The sequence below is a fragment of the Leucoraja erinacea genome, chromosome 12 (genome assembly GCF_028641065.1).
Source record: "Leucoraja erinacea ecotype New England chromosome 12, Leri_hhj_1, whole genome shotgun sequence".
Taxonomy (NCBI): domain Eukaryota; kingdom Metazoa; phylum Chordata; class Chondrichthyes; order Rajiformes; family Rajidae; genus Leucoraja; species Leucoraja erinaceus.
The window spans coordinates 38106748-38128419 of record NC_073388.1 but is presented as its reverse complement, the minus strand read 5'-3'; the positions used below and the strand labels follow the sequence as shown (position 1 = coordinate 38128419).

The 21672-nt window shown below is 49.5% G+C and overlaps 1 protein-coding gene across 5 annotated transcripts in view; it reads left to right on the top strand.

The window, feature by feature from the left end:
* The first annotated feature begins 4616 nt into the window (after positions 1 to 4616).
* The window catches only part of fgf13a (fibroblast growth factor 13a), a 306682-nt gene continuing 289626 nt past the window's right edge, over positions 4617 to 21672 (top strand). The window contains exons 1-2 of one of the 5 annotated variants that reach the window (XM_055643973.1): positions 4617 to 4863; positions 14242 to 14431. In XM_055643973.1, the coding sequence (XP_055499948.1) occupies positions 14383 to 14431 (49 nt within the window). In that variant the 5' untranslated portion in view covers positions 4617 to 4863; positions 14242 to 14382. Of the gene's footprint in view, positions 4864 to 11110; positions 11415 to 13905; positions 14115 to 14241; positions 14432 to 21672 lie in introns of those variants that run through there. The other 4 variants (XM_055643971.1, XM_055643970.1, XM_055643972.1 and 1 more) reach the window with 4 other exon arrangements.

Genomic DNA, 21672 nt, shown 5'->3' with positions numbered 1-21672 from the left:
AGGTATAACACCCCAGGGAGCCATGAGTGGTAAGGGCGCCTGATTAAATGTTATTTTTTATAAACACTACCAAATACAACATGGATGAATAACAGCTGAGAATGTTGGAAGTGTTTTTGTACAGTTCTTGATTTGTGTATATTTTTTAATACTGAATAATGTTTATTTTGGGAGAAAAAAGATCAGATGGAAGAAATGGACAGAATATGGGAGCTAGTCCCATGTAAGGGCTTGTCCCACTTTCACAACTTAACTCGCGGCCTCTGCCGAGTTTGCCCTTGACTCATACTTGCAGCATGGTCGTCACGAGGTCGTAGGAGGTCGTAGGTAGTTTGTGATGCTAGTTGTAGGTACTTGTGGCATCAAGTAGGTCGGGGCGTTTTTCTAGCCTGATGAAAAATGGCCACAAGTGAAAAAGGTCGTCAATTAGGTCGTGTAAGTGGGACAGGCCCTTAAATGGGACAATCCATGGAGAGTCATTCCTTTGTGAAGAGTAGAAAGCATTTTTCAACCTGAAAATTAATAACTAATTTTACAATTAGTGAAATTTGAAATAAAATTGTTCAATGACTAACAGAAAATAACAGAAACCTTCACAGATGTGCTGTAGAAAGTATTTTATTGGGATACATCACAGCGTGGTTTGGGTACACAAGAAATTGCAGAGAGTTGTGGACCTAGCCCAAACCATCACGCAAAGCAACCGACCTTCCATTGACTCCATCTACATTTCATGCTACCTCTGCAAGGCCACCAGCATAATCAAGGACAAGTCACACATCAGTCACTCCATCTTCTCCCCTTTCTAATCAGGCTAGTGGTACAGAAGTTTGAAAATACATTCAGGGACAGTTTCTTCCCAGCTGTAATCAGGTAACTGAACCGTCCTCTCATCAGCTGGAGAGTAGTCCTGTATTTCCATCTACCTCATTGGTGATATTTGAAATATGTTTAATCAGACTTTATCTTGCACTAAACGTTGCACCCTTTTTCCTGTATCTGTACACTGTGGATGGCTTAATTGTAAACATATATAGCCTTCTTCATTGGAGATGGCTGTGGATGGCTCCACGAATCACTGTGCATGTCTTGATGTAACCATCTATTGTCTTTCCACTGACTGGATAGCATGCAAACAAAAAGCTTTTCACTGTACCTCCTCACAAGTGACATTAATAAACTAAACCAAACCCAACCAGTTGTGAAGTGGGAAACCGATTTGACATTATTTTCTGATGTTCCGAGTTTACACTGGATCATCAGTGGAAACATGCTGTACTTATGTAATGGCTATGTTCCCACATTGCACAGCACAGTCACTTCACACACACTTGATTCACAATCATCTTGTGATGTCCTGAGGTTGTAAAAGAGATGGCTAAAAGTTTGCAATTGCTGTGAATGAGTTTGAGGGGCAGTATGGACCAACTCTCCACACCCCTCATGCTACATCTGCCCCTCTCACCAAGCTTGGTGCTGAGCGGGAGCGAGACATTCGACAGTGACAGTGTCAGATCGAAGCACTGACTACGCAGTGTAGTGACCAGACCCTGTTCATCACTTGGTGTGATGATTCCATCTGCCCATTCTTGCCTCCCACACCATTGTATACTTTGGACAAACTCGCCATTAAACCCAGGGTGTGTGAACCACCATGGAATTACAATTGTTAATTACAATGATGGAGTGATGATACCTTGGTGCACATGACAATAGTGAACTAATCATGTGGGCAGCACAATGGCGCAGCGGTAGAGTTATGGTCTTACAGCGCCAGAGTCCTGGGTTTGATCCTAACTAAGGGTGCTGTCTGTACGGAGTTTGTATGTTCTCCCCAAGACCTGTGTTAGTTCTCCCGGGTTCTCCAGTTTCTTCCCACACACCCAAGATGTATAGATTTGCAGGTTAACTGGCTTGGTAAATTTGTAAATTGTCCCTAGTAGGATAGTGCTAGTGTTCAGGGATCGCTGGTCGGGACAGACTCAGTGGGCCGAAGGGCTTGTTTCCGCACCATATCTCTAAATTAAACCAAAACTAAACTCAACTGGAGCTCAATATTGAATGCAGAAGGCTGAAGCATGTCCAGAGGTGAGATGAGGTGCTGTTCCTCATCGTAACTACAGGACATCACAGACCCATGGTTTATGTGGGGGTGCAGGGGCATTAAAGTGACAGCCACAGGAAGCTCAGAAACGCCCTCTGCGGACCAAATGTGGGTGCTCAACCAGGCAGTCACCCAATCATGAGTGGTTCCTCCTGTATTGGATGCCGTGGTTACTGGATGCTGCTGGGCTGGAGGAGGTGGAAGTTAAATCACCAATTTACAACTTTCCTCAGATATCATGATTAACACAAGAGAGACACAAAGAACATCAATGCTGCAATCTTGAACAAAACAGTGCTGGAGGAACTCAGCTGGTCTGGCAGCACCTGTGGAGGGAGTGGACGGATGACGTTTCGGGTTGGGACCCTTCTTCAGATGGGATCATGGCTAGTTCAAGGTAGGCATATTTTGTGCAGGTTTCATAGTGGAGCAGTAAAAATGGGGACTTAAGGAATTGCACAGGCTGGAATCGAGCAAAACACAAAATGCTGGAGGAAATCAACAGGTCAGGCAGCATCTGTGGAGGATAATGGCCAGATAATGTTTCGGGTCAGGACTCTTCTTCTGACTCACGGGAGAGTATCCATTCCCTCTACAGATGCTGCTTGACCTGCTGAGTTCCTCCAGCACTTTGTGTTTTGCTTAAGAGCCAGCATGTGCTTTTCCTTGTGTCTGTAGATTGTTTTTATGCATTAGGTCATAAGGTCATAAGTGATAGGAGTAGAAATAGGCCATTCGGCCCATCAAGTCTACTCTGCCATTCAATCACGGCTGATCTAACCCCATTCTCCTGCTTTCTTCCCATAATCTCTTCACCTGTAATAATCAAGAATCTATCTTTCTCTCTTAAAAATGTGCACTGACGACCTCACAGCCTTCTGTGGCAAAGAATTCCACAGATTCCCCACCCTCTGACTGAAGAAATCTCACCCATCTCCTTCCTAAAAGAACATCCTTTAATTCTGAGGCTATGACCTCCAGTCCTAGACTCTCCCACGAGTGGAAACATCCTCTCCACATCCACTCTATCCAAGCCTTTTACTATGATGTATGTTTCAATGAGGTCCCCCCTCATTCTTCTAAACTCCAGCGAGTGCAGGCCCAGTGCCGACAAATGCTCGTCATAGGATAACCCTGGGATCATTCTTGAACAATAATTCACCGATACATTGTTCCGCGAAAAATTGAATCAACTTTCCATATCCACTGCCTTTAATCAGAAAACCACTCTTGTGCAATATTGTCTCTGTTCCCCTCACCACGGGTGCTGCCCGACCCGCTGATCACTCTCCGCAATTTTCAAAAAAGTGCTGGAGTAACTCAGCGGGCAGGTAGCAATTCTGGAAAAAAAAAGGATGGTTGACGTTTCGGTTTTCCGTTTAGATTTCCCGTTTACAGCTTCTGCGGATTTTTTTTTGTCACTTTTGGAAATCTGTAGATTTAAAAATATATCGTTTTCATTTTTTTTTTAAATCTAAAATATATAAAAGCGGAACGTCCCAACATTTCCATAAACAGCAAAGTTACCCCATGACTTACCATTAAAACATATCAGTGATCATCCATTTAACAACTTAAAGTAAAAGGTACACAAAAATGCTGGAGAAACTCAGCGGGTGCAGCAGCATCTATGGAGCGAAGGAAATAGGCAACGTTTGGGCCCTATCTCCTTCGCTCCATAGATGCTGCTGCACCCGCAGAATTTCTCCAACATTTTTGTGTACCTTCGATTTTCCAGCATCTGCAGTTCCTTCTTAAACAACTTAAAGTAAACAGTTGATGGAGCTTTTACTAATGTGTGGACGACCTATGTTGTTGGGTGAGGAGAAGAGCTGGGGATAAAGGATATATCCACAAAGTACCTTGAAGCCACAAGGGAACTGCAGATACTGGTTTACAACCCGAAACACAAGAATGCTGGAGAAACAGCGGGTCAGGCAGCATCCCTGGAGAACATGGATGGGTGGCATCCCTCCAAACTGAATGCGGAAAGCTGGAAGAGGGGTGGGGCGGCACAAAACCGGCAAACGATAGGTTGATCCTTGTGGTGGTGGGAGGGGTGGGGAGAGGTGAGATGGGGCAGATGTGTGGACAAAAGCGCGTTGAAAAGGAAATCAAAGGGTTTCAGATAAGGAGAAAGGGGGAGTGAAATGAGAGCGCACCAGCGTGGGGTGCAGGGGAAAGGGGAGAAAGGAGGGAGGGGTGTTACAGTTTAATATGGCATCGTGTTCGGTACAGACATTGCGGACCGAAAGGGCTGTTCCTGTGCTGTACTGTTCTTTGTTCTATGTTAGCTAACAGTGGAAAATTCGATGTACATGCCGTCGGCTTGCAAGCTACTCGGCATCTTTGATGCAGAGTGCATCTTTTTGGTGGGTGGCCGCTCCCTCCCCACACAACCTATCTGTAAAGTGATCTTGTCAGCTGCTCTCCGTCTCTCAATACAACTTGGAGCAGTGCGAGCCAAGACGCGGATCCGGTGTCCTTAAAAATAGCATGCTCCCCGCTCCTCCCGCTCCCGTGACCCGCCGGGTTTGCGGGCTCCCGTGTGGATTACGTGCGGACTGGGTAAACATGTGAAGCCCGCAGCCGAGAGACTGCCGCAAAGTGTAAACTCCGCACACCTGAAGCCGCTGTCGGATTATGGGACGTTAAATTCCTTTGGAATAGGGATTGTGTTCACTTTACTGGAATTACTGAGTTGAAAACCTTGATCAGAAATTATCACATTGAATCTAAAGCGGCAGATTATCCCTAAGGTAGGTGGTTGCGGCGTGAATGTAGCAAGGCTGCATTTCAAAACTCAAACCATACAAGGTGGCAACAGTTGATGAATTGAGGGTCCAACGACATTAAGTCCAATGTACGCCTATCGTCAAACTCACCTGAATGTTGCTGCCTTTAGTTTGTGCTTGGTTTGAGAGTTTGTATTATGTGAACAGCGGTCCCAACCCAAAACGTGGTCTGTCCATTCCCCCCATAGATGGCCCGCTGAGTTCCTGCAGCACTTTCTATTTGCTGAGAATGTCAGCGCACGGCCCTAGTCACGTATGTTGAAATACAACACGAGAACTCATCAAGACTCAGTGACTCCCAATTTAATGACGATTGCAAAGCCCTCTGGTTCACTCTGCGGCGGGTTTAGCTGCCGCCCGCAACCCAGTCTGCGCGTAAAGTCACTGAAAATGCGCCGAAATGTAAGGGCCGGAGATTCCTCGTCCGCTAATCATCCCATCCCATTCCACCCCATCGGGACGCCCGGCAGCCGAGTGCAGCGGTCAAAGGGAACTTTAACTTTGAGAACTATTATGTTTTGCGATCAAGCTGCAGAGTTTTGTCAGTTTAATTTATTGTCACGTGTCCGAGGTACATGCTGTTCAGTCAGCGGAAAGAATGAAGATGGGTCTCGACCTGAAACGTCGCCTCACCCGCTGAGATTCTCCAGCATTTTTTGTCTACCTTCGATTTTTCCAGCATCTGCAGTTCTTTAAATATGATTACAATCGAGCCGTTCACAGTGTACAGATACAGTATAAAGGGAATAACGTTAAGCGTAAGATATATTCCAGTAGAGTCCGATGGAGGGAGGGGTGGGGGGGGGGAGGGGGGGGGGGGGGGGGCTTCAACGAGGTCGATAGGATCTCTTGTTATTGATGGGATGGTTCAATTGGCTGATGACAGTTAGGAAGAAACAGTCCATGAATCTAGAGGTGTACGTTTTCACATATCTTGCCCGATGGGAGAGAGGAGAAGAGGAAGTGACCGGGGAGACTTGTCCTTGATTATGCTACGACCTTGTCGATGCAGCGTGAAGTGCAAATGGAATCAATGGAAGGGAGGTTGGTTTGGGCTGCGACAAAATTCGCTGCCATTTCTTGCTGTCTTGGATGAGGTTACCCATGGTGTAATGCATCCTGATAAAATGCTTTCAACCACGCATCTGTAGAATTCGGTTAGAGTTGTTGGGGGACATGCTGGACGTCCTAAGCCTTCTGAAGAAGTAGAGGTGTTGTGCTTTCGTGGCCATTGCTTCCACAGTTGGCCAACTGACTAATATTGAAATGCAAGTAAGGTGAGGAATATCGGTAAACTACTGGCGCAGGTCCCGGGGAGGGGGCGGGTTGGCACCAATTTTGCTTGGACTGCCCTGTACAGGGGGTTTGGGAAAGTGATTTTGCTTGTGGTGATGGAGTAATCGGATCTAAGCTGCTGCAAAAATCTCGCCCGGATCAGTCTCCCTTGTTTAAATTAGGGCAAACTGTGATTTGTAATTAAAATAGAACATTTCCTTGAGCTGGTTAGGCTGTTTTACACTTTAGACTTTAGAGGTACAGCGGGAAACGGGTCCTTCGGCCCACCAAGTCCACGCCGACCACAGTCATAGCGTGCAGTCTACACTGGAGACAACTATACAATTTTTACCAAAGCCAATTCATCCAGAAATCTGGATCGACATATACTCAGTGACTAACCCAACCTGTGACTAACCGAATGTGTATAGGAAGTGGTCTAGAGTAGAATTAGAGTGATGGGTGATCAATGGTCGGTATTGACTCGGTGGGCTGAAGGACCTGTTTCCATGTTGTATCAATCAATCAATCTCGTGTCTCCACTCTGCTGTCCGGGACAGTGGTCAATAATATTCTGTTGGGTAACCTTTTAAACCAATGATGGCAAATTTGTGATGGGTACTGCATGGCGGCACGGTGGTGCAGGGGTAGGATTGCTGCTTTACAGCGCCAGAGACCTAGCTTCGATGCTGACTACGGGTGCTGTCTGTATGGAGTTTATATGTTCTCCTGTGATCGCGTGGGTTTCTCCCAGTGCTCCGGGATTCCCCCTACATTCCAAACACATGCGGGTTGTAAATATTCTTCTACAAATTGTCCCTAGTGTGTAGGATAGAAGTAGCACACAGGTGATCGCTGGTTGGGCCGAAAAGCCTGTTTCCACGCTCTATCTCCAAACTAAACTAAAACTATACTCCTGTATCTATCTGTCGCTTGCCAAGCTTAATCCTGCCCCTCACCAATGTGAATCCGTCTGAAGAACAGTCCCGGCCCGAAATGTTCTCCAGAGAAGCTGCCTGACCCACTTAGTTACTCCAGCACTCTCTGTCTTTTTATCCATTTCCATTCACGCCAGGGGGTTGGCAGAGTTGCTGCCTTACAGCAAAATGCAGCGCCAGAGACCCGGGTTCGAACCAGACTACGGGTGCTGTCCGTATGTAGTTTGTACGTTCTCCCCGAGATCTGTGTTTTTTTTCTGAGATCTTCGGTTTTCTCCCACACTGCAAAGACGTACAGGTTTGTAGGTTAATTGGCTTGATAAAAATGTAAAATTGTCCAAGTTGGCGATATGCAGAGTACTGCCCTGTCGACTACAAATTCAGAAGGTTCAGAAGGATTGGTGCACGGCGGTCTGTATACCGTACTGTGCATCCAAGGACGTCACTAATCCTGGCCGCTGTACAACAGGGGGAATTCGAAGCCGTGTGCAAGGTGATCTCAGAAATCAATCAAACCGGAACTTGGTGCAGCGAGATCGGTCGTCTCTAGTTTATAAATTGCTGTGTGACAATAGACAATAGGTGCAGGAGTAGGCCATTCGGCCCTTCGAGCAGCATCGCCATTCAATGCCATGGCTGATCATCCCCAATCAGTACCCCGTTCCTGACTTCTCCCCATATCCCCTGGCTCTGCTATTTTTAAGAGCCCTATCTAGCTCTCTCTTGAAAGCATCCAGAGAACCTACCTCCACTGAGGCAGAGAATTCCACACACTCACAACCCTGTGTAAGTGTTTCATCGTCTCCGTTCTAAATGGCTTACCCCTTATTCTTAAACGGTGCCCCCTGGTTCTGGACTCACCCAACATCGGGAACATGTTTCCTGCCTCTAGCGTGTCCAAGCCCTTAACAATCTTATATGTTTCAATAAGATACCCTCTCATCCTTCTAAACCCCAGAATGTACAAGCCCAGCTGCTTCATTCTCTCAGCATATGACAGTCCCGCCATCCCGGGAATTAACCTTGTACCTACGCTGTACTCCCTCAATAGCAAGAATGTCCTTCCTCAAATTAGGGGACCAAAACTGCACACAATACTCCAGGTGTGGCCTCACTAGGGCTCTGTACAACTGCAGAAGGACCTCTTTGCTCCTATATTCGATTCCTCTTGTTATAAAGGCCAACATGCCAATCGCTTTCTTCACTGCCTGCTGTACCTGCATGCTTACTTTCATAGGTGGGGGCTTTTATGGCCAGCGGTAACCACAGTGGGTTGCAGAGTTATACAGCATGGAAACAGACCCTTCGGTCAGCTCGCCGGGGCTGGGAGCTTTGATTAGTGTAGACATCTGAGAAACTGTTTCCATCAAACCAGGAGCAAAACCAAGTCCCAGGATTGGCAGAGAGGGTGGAGAACGGGATACGAAGCAAAGATGAGTGAAGAAGGGTTTCGGCCCGAAACGTTGCCTATTTCCTTCGCTCCGTAAATGCTGTTGCACCCTCCGAGTTTCTCCAGCATTTCTGTGTACCTACGAAGCAAAGATAACAGTGAGATTACGCCGCTAATCCGATATGTTGATCGAAGGAGACTATTTTATCATAAAATGTGGCGATCGAATTAAGAAAATTAATGCCACGAAGCTATTTTACACACACTCTCTCTCTCTCTCTCACACACACACACACACACACACACACACACACACACACACACACTTTCTCACACATACACTGTCTCATACACATGTCTCACACACGCACAGACTCGTGGACATATGCCAACATACACTCTCCCTCATACACACACTAATCACCAACTCACACAAGCATACACTTACATTCATGCTCTCACACACACATACATCCCCAAACATAGACACGCGCACTAGGAGACTACACGGATAGACAGACATTGATAACCCACGTTTATACACACACGTGTTGAACAAACACACAGACAAGTTGCCTCCGCTACCAACTAACGGCAGGAAACCCAACAGCAAGATTCTGCAGATGCTGGAGGTCGAAAACCGAGGTGAGCAACATTGGGAACATTCAGCGGGCAGGAGAAAGAAACGGTGACAGTTTCACATCAATGGCGTGTGGATAAATCACCGGCTTGTGGTGAAGATGATTGACCCGGAACTAGGAAACCTTCTCCCTCCAGTGGCGCTGCCTGGCCTGTTGAATATCCATTACAGTTTAAAATCTGGAGGAACAGGAGACGCGTTTGAACTCGACGAGTGAGTGGAACTGTATAAAATCCCGAGCGAGAAGAAACACTCTGGAGGTTATCATTAAACCGAACTGTCGCGTAGACGGGTGACATTTAGCTGCTTATATTAATGTTTGGAGGGACAAACCACCTGCAGACGCCAGTTAATGCATCAAAGGAACAAAGTGCAGGTCAGGCAGCGTCTCTGGAGAGCATGGATAGGCGACGTTTCGGGTCGACACCCTTTACAGCACGTCATATTGCGCTTGGGCAGCTTGCAACCCAGCGGTATGAAGTGATTACTCTAATTTCAAAGGCAGACAAAAATACCGGAGAAACGCAGCGGGTGAGGCAGCATCTATGGAGCGAAGGAATAGGCGACGTTTCGGGTCGAGACCCCTGCATTCTCTGACTTCCCCTCCCCCAGCCTAGTCGTGCAACTACTTCCACTGTTTGTATCCCTGTATCACTTGGTTATCATCTCTTCCAGAGCCAACAATGGACCGTTATGGGCTCCATCCTCCCTTGGTTATCTGTTGCTGGACCTGATTTGTTCTGGTCTTTTCCTACTTCCAGTCTGATGAAGGGTCCCGATCCGAAACGTCACCCATCCTTTTTCTCCAGATGCTGCCTTAGGTGTCCTTGAGACTCTTGAAAGGCGCCCATAAATAAAATGTATTATTATTATTATTATTATTACCCGCTAAGTGACTCCAGCACTCCAAAGCTGGAGTGGGTTTCCGGTGCGAGGAACACGCGTGTTTCACTCGTATACACGTTGCAAGAATCCCCCCACATTCTCACAGTTCTCACAAATCTGCTGGCCAGGGCATAGACGGACGGCGTTTCAGGTCGGGACTCTTCTTCAGACTAATCTTTATGGCCCCCCGCGCCTTTATTGCGAGGTGCGTTTTTCACTCACTACTCACTGTTCTGCTCGCTGTTATTCCCAGGGAGAGGCCGGGGCCGTAACATTCCCTGGCGGGCGCTCAGACGGAGTTCAGTCGAGGGCGGCTGTTGTGGGAAGCCAAGATCCTAAAGTGGGAAGCTCTCTCCACTAACACAGCGTTACCTCGCCCCTCCCAGTCGGCATCTTGGGGAGATCCATCTGAGGCCTCACGTTGTGTACTGTCGTGCTCTTAAAGGAGCAGGCCAGCTCAAATAGTCATGCAGCGAGGAAACTGGTCTTTCGGCCCAACTCGTCCGTCCCGCCAAGATGCGCCATCTAAGCTAGTCCCACCTGCCAGCGCTTGGCCCATATCCATCTAAACCTTTCCGAACGATGTACCTGTCCATGCAAACAGCGAACCTGTGACGAGCCTGGACTGCCAGGGGCCATTCCCGGAGTTTCCCGATATTAAGTTCTGCCTCAACCGGTTTCTGAGACAGGGCGTTCCCTGAAAGTCTGGCGAAGCAGCTCTTAGTGATGGAAATGCGTTTAAGGGTGACATGTACGCGGGAGTTGAATGTGAACACAAGATGTTGGAATCCGGAGCAAAACACAAAGTGCTGGAGGCACTCAGCGTCTGTGGAGGGAATAGACGCGGCGTTTCAGGTCGGGAGCCGCTGCCTGACCTGTTGATCCAACTCCAGCAACTCTTGTCTACCATCGATTTTCCAGCATCTGCAGTTCCTTCTTAAACTCCAGCAATTTATGCTTTGTACAAGAGTTAAATAATTTTGTACAGCGCCCTTATACGGAGGAGGTGTAACTACCCGGAGTATTGTTGACCCCGGATATAATGCCTAGGTTTGCTTTTGACGCGTAATTTACATTAACTTCCCTTTAAAGGACGCATGTTTATTTGACTGCCTTGTGATTCGGTACCTTAAAGGCCAGGTGAGTGAGAGACGGGAAAGGCGAGTTAGCCGCGCTCTCTCCTTTTCAGTGAAGCCCTGAATCACGGGAACACACTCTGAGCAGCCCAGAAACAAACTAATTGTGTTGGAGGCTTGATTCTTGTCACGGGCAAGGCGCGTAGTCAGTCTGCGGACAAAGTGCTGGAGGAACTCAGCGGACCAGGCTGATCTCTGGAGGACATTTCTTTGATCAGCATCTCTCGAGGGAACGGAAGACGACTTTTTAGGTCGGAACCCTTCTTCAGACTGATTGGAGTGGGGAGTGAGGGAGGGAGGGAGGGTGCGTGGGGCAGAGAGAGAGAGAGGTGGGAGCGGGACAAAGCTTGGCAAGTGATAGTTTGTAAAATGACTGGCATTGTTGGTTTTATTGCTGAGGAATACATTCTGCTCTCTATATCTTTGTCTTCGCTCTACTATTGTGCTTTAGTTTGGCTTGATTGTATTTATGTATGGTGTTGTCTGATCGGTTTGGATTGCATGCAAAACAAAGCAGTACACGCGACACCCGTGAAAGTTGCCAACTGTCGTGCAAAGTAGAACTAAAGGTTCTGGGTCGTCCAGGCAGCATCTGTGGAAGGAATGGACAGATAACGTTTCGGGACGGGACGCTTCTTAAGACTGCTGGGTGGGTTCTTAATGTTGAGCGGGGAAGGAACCCGCCAGTGTCGCCCGTCCTAACTGTGGCTTTATTCCGCAGGAGGTTGAGGGGTAATTTTATAGAGGTGTATACAATCATGCGAGGAATGGATAGGGTGAATGCACACTTATCGGGAGTAGGGGAATCAAGATCCAGGGGATATGGGTTTAAGGTGAGGGGGAGATTTAAAAAGGACACGAGAGGCAACCTTTTCACACACAGGGTGATAGGTGTATTGAACGAGCTGTCGGTGGTAGAAGTCAAGGCCGTCTTAACAGCGTTATAGGCCCCCGGGCAAAGCAGTGCACTGGCCCCTCTACACTTCCAGTTTCTTTATGCCGAATCAAATATGCCGTCATGCATTTGCGATGTTCTTCTCCGTTTTCATGTTCTTCAATAATATTCTACAATTAGTATGGGGCTCCTATGCTCGCGGGCCCCCGGGCCCCATGCGTTAAGACGGCCCTGGTGGCAGTTGAGGTCATTCATCACATTTTGCCATCTTCTTCGCTGCTGGGCCAAACCAGGCCGCGATGCAACCAGTCAACATGCTCTCTACTAACACCTGTAGACGTTCAAGAGGCCTTTCTGACTTAGTTGAATACAAAATGAGATTGAGGTAGCGTTGGGTAGATTGGTAGAATGGCCTGTCTCCGTGCTGTGTAAGAAAGAACTGACGATGCTGGAAAAATTGAAGGGAGACAAAAATGCTGGAGAAACTCAGCGGGTGAGGCAGCATCTTTGGAGAGAAGGAATACAGTGCTGTATCACTTTATGACTCAAACACACGAGAGGTGGGTAGATGGAATGAGCTGCCGGAGGAGGTAGTTGAGGCAGTTACAATAACAACATAAAGATGACATTTGGACAGGTACATGGACAGGAAGGGTTTACAGGGATATGCGCCAAACAGGGACAGGTGGGTTTAGCTTAGATGGGGCATTTTGGTCTGCATGGACGAGTTGGGCTGAAGGGCCTGTTTCCGTGCTGTATGGCTATAACTGTCCGTGATTCTAAACCTTATTCCTGACCCGGGAGGCTTCGGGCCACGAGCGATGTGATTGTCAGGGCATGAGGCTGGTGTTCAGATAGATTCCACCCTCTGGGGACGAGAAAGACTGGATGAGTGGGGGATCTTTACACCAGGGTTGTCTGGAGCAAATACAAGTCAACGCCGGAGATCCCGCCACGGCGTGAAAGAAAATGGGATTTCAAACACTTAGCAACAAATGTGATGTCTGTTTGAACAGTTAACATGGCTGACACTGCGGGCGCGGATTTAAAAACTCGTTAACACGAGCAATCACCGCCAACACACCGTTCATCATCACGGGGTTTAGAAAGAGAGCACTCCACCCCTTGTCAATGACACCCCCAAACTCGGGCCCGGAGATGTCACCATCGTTGTAAACATTCCACCAGCGATACACAACTAGGCGCCGTCATCGGCTGCGTATCTTTGGCCGCTCGGCCTCTCACACCGGGGCTGCTGGCTCCGATTCACGGAGGCTACTCGGCCCTCCCCCCCCCCCCCCCCCCCCCCCCCCCATCCCCCCCCCTCCTAGGCTGCTCTCCCTGCCACCTATCCTTCATCTCCGGAAACCTCACCCCTGATCGGCTGGGCTGCATGAACATTACCACCCTGTGCACTCTCTCCTCCACCCGCCCCGGGTCCCTCTGTCACCCCTCCATCTCTCCCTCCTCTAACAGCCCATTCCGCCCTCCTTCCCTTCCCTCCCTCCCTCCCTCTCACTCGTCCCGCTCACTCTTCCCCTCTCCATCTTCCCTCCCTCCTCTCATCCCCTCTCACTCCCCCCTTCCTCTCCCCCCAGCCCCCTTCCACCCTCCCTCACGTCCCCCTCTACCTCTTCCCTCCCGCCGTCGCTCTCTCATCCATCTCTATCTCCCTTTCCTCTCTCATCCCCCCCTCCCCTCCCTCCCCCCCCCTCCCCCTCCCCACCTCCCCCCCCCCCCCCCCTTCACTCCCTCACCCCCCCCCCCCCCCCCCCCACTCCTCCCCCTCCCCAGCTCTCTCCCCCCCCCCCCCCCCTTCATAGGCCCCCCTCCCTCCCCGAGAGTCGCTGGGCTGCCTCCGCCGCTGAGCCGGGAGGGAGCCAGTGTGCGTGAGATGCTGGGGCGGAGACCGCGGCGTGCGGAGTGAGGACCCGAGCCCGCGCTCCCCCCTCCTCTTCCCTCATTCCCCATCAGCAGACAAAGAGCGGAACGAAGGTGAGAGCGAAGGAGAGTAACAGAGCAAACATGGCGCGGGCAGTGGTGTGAGAGTCATCAAGTGAGTGGGCCGGGGAGCGGGCCGGTGGGGGTCGGGTCACGGACGAGGGAGTGGGAGCGGGAAGTGGGCGGGGGATTGTAGAAGCAACGTTGGGGTGATTCAGTCTTGTATTCCGCTTCCCCCGCAGGTACAGGCGCTCCGGACCGACCTGTCAGCCGCTGCCGGCGCCTCCCCCCGCATCGGTTAGTCCCCTCGCCCTCGCCATCGCCGCCGCCGTCGCCACCGCCACCTTCATTCGCTTAGGAACCACGCATCCAAACTGGGATCTATGAGCGGAAAAGTGACCAAGCCTAAAGAAGAGAAGGATGCCGCCAAAGGTAAGGAGTGTCTGTGACAGTGTCTGTGTGTGTGTGACAGTGTCTCTGTGTGTGTGTGTGTGTGTGTGTGTGACAGTGTGTGTGTGTGTGTGTGTGTGCCCGCTGCCCGGTGTCTGCGAGGTACAGTCGCCCGTGTCCTGAGGGTCACCCGGTCTATGCGAGCTCAGCGTCAGGGGAACCGTGGTGGGTGGGACTGGGGGGAGCGGGCCGGGTCTAGAGCCCGTCTCCGGCCACAGAGGGGAGGGGAGGGTAGACTGGTGATGGACCGCGTGTCGGTGGCAACTGAGATGTATATCGGGTGGCTTTGAACAAATGTAAACTCGTTGGTCTTTCCCCTCTTGGGAGAGAGGATAGGAGGTTGGTTGGGGGGGGGGGGGGGGGGTGGGCACTTCGCCCAGAGGGGCCGGGGGTGTCAGCGGCAGGAGCAAGAGATGGGGGGCGAAAGGCGCCCGCCCCTGCCTGGATGGAGCTGTCGAGAGGAGAGAAGTGTCTCGGGGTCGGATGCAAACCTTTGGTCCTTTGTCTACTAACGGGGAGGCTTGGGTGATGGGGTCGGCTGATTCCTCCAGCACTCCCTCGCCCACCTGGCGCCCGTTGCACAACCGGCATTGCCCCCCCGCACGGCGGAGTCCCGGAGCGGGCGGGTGGGCCGGCAGGTGGGCACGGCGAACCGGGCAGAGAGGGTGCCTGATCCGGGGACAGGCTGCAGACCCAGGGACGGGCTGTCTCATGGGTTTCGTCTTTCGTCGCGGGGAGGACGGGAGATGCTATGTGGAGGTGGCTGTGGGAAGAGGAGAGGAGTGGAGAGGATGGGAGGTGTGTGGAGGAATGGGATGGATACCGCGCTGCTCCTCTCCCTCTCCCTTTCTCCCCCAGTCTCCAGTCCAGTGCGCCAGAGGTTGGCAGGGGTTCAAGTGTGGCGGAGTTGGGAGTAAACTTTATCCCGGCCCCGATGACGAGGAACAAGAATGGCACAAACTCGCGGTGGCCGGTCGGTGCGCGGACCCGTGAGTGTGTTGTGCCCGGGATCGTGTCTCAGCTTTGCGGGGTTTGGCACTCCGTTTCCAAGTGAACCAGTTGGGTTCACTATCCGCGACCGCGCTGTCTAGTTGCGGGCACTTGGCGGTTTGTTTCAAGGGGCCGCTGTGAGTTTGCAAGCCGCACTGCACGGCTGTCTCCGGAGTGAAACTCTCGTCTGTAGCGCCGGCTAGAGCGGCGAGGCGAATCCGTGGCTCTGCTGGAACTTTACAGAATGACTGTGTGCCGGCGCGGTGTTTGTGCTAGCGGTTTATTTCCTGCACATCCCATACGGGCGCATTGTCTAACGACCAGGGAGTCGCGTGTGTGTGTCGGAGAATCAGCGATGCTATTCATTGTGGCGGGCTCTCTGAAGGCTGTGTGTAAACTCAGAGGTTGGCCAATCTTATTCCTGCAATCATTATCTGCCGCCGTCAAATGCACCACACACAGCAGGCTATTTATAGAAAGGTAAAAAAAAAACATAAGGCGCCTCAGTCACTCGGTAATGTTTAAGACCGCGTGATTTGGGTCGTAGCTATCTTAACATCTCCCTTGCTCTTTGTCTGCCTCCATCCAAGCTTATCGTCGCCTCTGCTTCTCCACTCGTACCCGCCCGCCGCGCTGTCCCTGCCTTTTAACCGTGCACTGGGAACGCGAACGAATGGGAGCATTCACCGGGACCCCCAGTTCCCAGCGCCGGGGGGGTGGGGAGCGTTGATCGGATTATCACCAGTGTGTGAGCGCTTGTCCTGAGTGGGATTTGAGGCTCCGTTCTCTTTCCCCGGTGCACGTAATATTTGAACTTCAGGGAAACGAGTTTAATAAAATCAAATGAATTCGACTCCCGGTGTTTGTTGAGGTTGACGGTGATAGTGTGGGAAATAAACGTGGGCAAACTAATCCCTTGAGAGAAATTTGGAAATCTCGGATGTGGTCCCATTTGGGGCTTTTTTTGCAACCCCAGAATCATTCAGCCAATCAGGTTCACCATCCTGACCCTGAGATATTTTGCGGTCCTTCACTATCACTGTCTCAAAATACTGACCCTAACAGATTGTGGACTGTAAGGGTTCAAGAAGGCAGCTCACCGCCGCTTTCTGGAATACAAGACCATTAAACAATGGCTCATTCTTTGGTACAGGGACAATTGTACTAAAAAAGGCAAGAATTGCCGGTCTTAATGACTACAGGCCTGTCGCACTGACCTATGTAGTCATGAAGACCCTTGAAAGGCTTGTGCTGGCCAAGTTGAAATTAGACCCTCTGCAGTTTGCATACCGGGCCAATAGATCTGTGGATGACGCAGTCATCCTGGGCCTGCACTTCATCCTCCAGCACCTAGACCATGCGAGGATAGTTGTTTGTTCATTTTAGCTCTACATTCAACACCATTATGCCAGAGCTACTACACTCCAAACTTTCTGAGTTGACTTTGCCTGAACCCCTCTGTCAGTGGATCACCAGCTTCTTGACAGACAGGAAGCAGCATGTGAGGCTGGGAAAGCACATCTCAGACCCGCAAACCCTCAGCATAGGAGCACCGCAAGGCTGCGTACTCTCCCCTCTCCTCTACTCTCTCTACACCAATGGCTGCACCTCCACAGGCTCCTCTGTCAAGCTTCTCAAGTTCCTGGACGCCACAACCCTGATTGAACTGATCCAGGATGGGGAGGAATCTGCCTACAGACAGGAAGTGATACAGTTGGCAACCTGGTGCCATCGCAACAACCTGGAGCTCAATGCTCTTAAGACGGTGGAATTTATAGTAGACTTTAGGAGAGCTCCCACTCCCCTCACCCCACTCACCATCAACAATACAATACAATACAATACAATTTATTTGTCACTCATAGAGGCTCAAGTGAAATGTTGTTTCTGCAGTCATACATACAAGAAAAGGATGAGAGGATATCTTATTGAAACACATATAAGATTATTAAGGGTTTGGACACGCTAGAGGCAGGAAACATGTTCCTGATGTTGGGTGAGTACAGAACCAGGGGCCACAGTTTAAGAATTAGGGTTAAGCCATTTAGAACGGAGATGAGGAAACACATTTTACACAGACACCCAACACAATTTACACAGACATCCATCACAGCGCATCTCCACTTCGCTGTGATGGAAGGCAAAAAAAACGTATCTCTCCCCTGCACTTCCCTCTCCCCCCGATGTCAGATTCAAAGTCAGAGCCCCCGGCGGGCGATAACAATTGTCCCGCGGCCATTAACGCCGTGCCGGGTGATGCAAGGCCGCGCTCCTGGTCTTGTTGTTGGAGCCCCGGGCGGGCGCTGGCAAAGTCCCGCAGCCGTTGAAGCCACGCCGGGCGGTGACGTAAGGCCCCGCTCCAGGTCATCCTCGACCCCGCTACTCGGGCGGGAGAAGACGCCGTTGCGGAAGCCCCGAAAAGCGGTCTCTCACCAGGGACCCGCGGGCTCCTGGTGTTCCTGTCCACCAGACCTGCGGTTGGAGCCTCCGAATCTCCAAGGGTCAGATCACAGCAGCGCGCCACCACCGCTCCTCCCGCTCCGGACTCGGCCAGCTCCGTGATGGTGAGTAGCTCCGCAGCTCCGTGACTGGAGCCCCAGGACATTCCTGCTGAAGGCCTCTCCACGGTGCAGCCCCAACGACAACGGAGACCCGACAGGGAAAGGTCGGGTTCTCCGTGCAGGGGAAATTTTTTAAAATTTCCCCCCCTACCCCCCACACACACACACACACACACACACACACCACACCCCACACACACACACACACACACACACACACACACACACACACACACACAAATCAAAAAAATAAAAACTACATTAAAACGGGACAAAAAAATAACAAAAAGACAGATGGACTGCAGAGGCTGCTGCGACGTGAGTCGCGCCGCCCACCGGAACACCACAGTCACATCTGTGGTGTCTTTTAAGTTCCTGGGAACCATCATCTCCAAGGACCTTAAGTGGGGGGCTACCATCGACACCACAGTCAAAAAGGCACAACAGAGGATGTACTTCCTGCGGCAGCTGAGGAAACACAATCTGCCACAGGCAATGATGGTCCAATTATATACGGCCATCGTAGAGTCTGTCCTCACCTTCTCCATCATGGTCTGGTTTGGCTCAGCCACCAAGCACGACATCTGGAGTCTGCAGCGAATCATCCGATCAGCTGAGAAGGTTACTGGCTGCAACCTTCCCTCCATTGACAAACTGTACACTGCAAGGACCAGGAAGTGAGTGGGTAAGATCATCTCTGACCCCTCTCACCTTGGTCACAAACTCTTTGAATCACTTCCCTCTGGAAGGCGACTCCGGACGGTCAAAGCTGCCACAGCCAGACATAAAAACAGCTTTTTTTCCACGAGTAGTAGCTCTACTCAATATCCAAAAATTCCGTAGCCTCCTTTTGCTCTAGTATTTTATGTTAATTTTATTTAATTCACATGTTGAATGAATAATGTTTTGTTATTAATGTTTAATGTTTTATGTATCATTTTTAACTGTCTCTGTATGTCATGTTGTTACTTGCGGGCAGTGCACCAAGGCAAATTCCTTGTATGTGAATACTTGGCCAATAAACTTATTAAATCCTGCGAAACACACATCCCTTGAATGAATTAATAAAAGTACACTAAGAGCAGAAAGATAACAAAGGAGAGCGTAGAATCAGTGTGGTTGTCTATGTGAGGAGCCACAGGAGATGACGCTGCAGAGAGCCCAGAAGATCACCAACACACACCTGCCTGCCCTGGAAGAGATCTATAGCTCTCATTGCCTGCGGAAGGCATCACACATACTAAAGGGCTCATCTTATCCCGCACATCACGTTTTGCCCTTCTGCCCTCAGGAAAGCATTACAGGTCCATCAAATCACACACCACAAGATTAACACACAGTTTATACCCCAAGGCCATCACAACTCTGCACTGAACACACACCCCCCCACAGCCAATATTTTGTACTGCTACAACACTATACTGTGAAATATTGCACATTCTGACTTGACGACGTTTTTCTTGCCGTTTTTGTTGTTTCCATTGTCGTTGTTATTTATCTGATACGTTGGAGCTCCGCTCTGGGCAGTGCATCTGAAATTTCGTTTTATGTGTTTACAATGACAATAAAGTGTATTGACAATAAAATGTATTATTATTATTATTATTATTATTATTATTATTATTATTATTAGGTCTTTGACTACTGCTCATCTGTGCTTAGGTGAGGAGAAGGACATGGGAGTCAGTGAATGTAGAGGAGGAGAAGGTGATCTACCAAAGCAGGGGAGTGGTGTTGTTAGTCTGAAAGCACATACAGGTGGATAAATTCAACTTTATGTGCTTACGTTTACAACAGGATCTAGAGAATGGTTGGTGGAAAGGTTTTGAAAGATATGAGTCAAATGCAGAAAAATGGGAACCACTAAATTGGGCACGGTCAGCATGGACGGGATGGGCTGAAGGGCCTGTTTTAGCGCAATGGCTATGATTTACAAAGCTGTCAGATTGTAGTATGGTATGCTTTTCGGTGAGAGGGGTAACGTTTAAAGGAGATGCACAGGACAAGTCTTTTACACAGATAATGCCTGGGAAATGTTGCCTGGGGTGGTGGTGAAGGCAAATACAATAATGGCATTTAAGAGGCATTTAGATAGGCACATGGATATGCAGGGACCTTGCAGTGCAGGCGGAGGAGATTAATTTAACTTGGTATCATGTTCGGCGTGGACAATGTGGGTGGAAGTGCCTGTTCCTGTGTTGTACTGCTCTATGCTATGCTCATCTCTGAGGCCTGAACAGGTGTATCATAAAACATTGTGGGAAGTTAAGGAAAATATTGCTGGGGCCCCTGGTAAAGACATTTATATCACTGTTGGCCATGGGCGAGGTATGGGAAGACTGGAGAATGGCACATGTTGTGCCTCTATTTAAGAAAGGCGGCAGGATTAAGCCAGCGATTTATGGGCTGCTGAGTCCGACATCAGTGGCGGGAAAGGAACTGGAAGGGATTCTGAGAAACAAAATCCATTTGCATTTGGAAAGTTAAGGAGGGTCGCATGGCTTTGTGCATGGGAAATCGTAGCTCGGGACTAAGAGGATTGAGGAGGGCAGGGTGGTTAATATTGTCTATGTAATCTTTCGCATATGTCCCACATAAGGTTCCGCATGGTAGACTGATGCAGTGGTTCAAATACATGGGATTGAAGGTGAGATGGAAAATTGGATATGAAGTTGGCTTGGTGGTAGGAGGCACTGGGTAGTAATGGAGGTTGCCTGTGAGCAGTAGTGTGCTGCAGGGATCGGTGCTGGGTCCTTTGTGGTTTACCATATATACTAATGAAGATGTCTTACACTGGTTACAATTGTTCCATTGGTACTTTATTTGTCACATGTACTGACATCAATCAATCAATCAATCAATCAATCAATCAATCAATCAAATATTTTATTGTCATTCACAAATACACCAACAATTGCAAGTCTGAAAGAAATTTTGTTGCATCTGGCTCACCGTGCAACATAAAACAATAAAAGGATAAAATGGATAAAAAGATAAAATAGATAAAATAGATAATAGTGTGGCACATTATATGGAATTCAAGAGTCTGATGGCTCGGGGGAAGAAGCTGTTGCAAAACCTGGCCGTTCTGCTCCTTATACTGCGATACCTTTTGCCCGAGGGCAGCAGAGTGAACAGTCCATGATGGAGATGTGTGGGGTCTTTTATAATGCTGTTGGCCTTGGACAAGCAACGTTTGCACGCAATGTCCCAGATTGAAGGAAGAGAAGTCCCGATGATTTTTTCAGCCGTCTTCACCACTCTCTGCACGGACTTTACAGTCCCCAAACCAGACAGAGATGCAGCTGGTCAAAATGCCCTCTATGGTGCCCCTGTAGAAAGTGGTGAGGACGGGATGGGGGAGGTGAGCTCTTCTCATCCGGCGCAGAAAGTGCAAACGCTGCTGCGCTCTCTTAACTAGTGATGCGATATTTTGTGACTAGGTCAGACTGTTCGTGATCTGCACCCCCAGGAACTTAGTGCTACTGACCAACTCCACATCGATGCATTGATGTGTAGTAGTGTGTGACTGTGCCGGTTTCTCCTGAAGTCAACAATGTTTGTTTTGTTTTGTCAACATTCAGGATCAAATTGTTCGTGTTGCACCAGTTCACCAGTTGTTTCACCTCCTCCCTGTAAGCCAGTTCATTGTCATCCCGGATAAGGCCCACC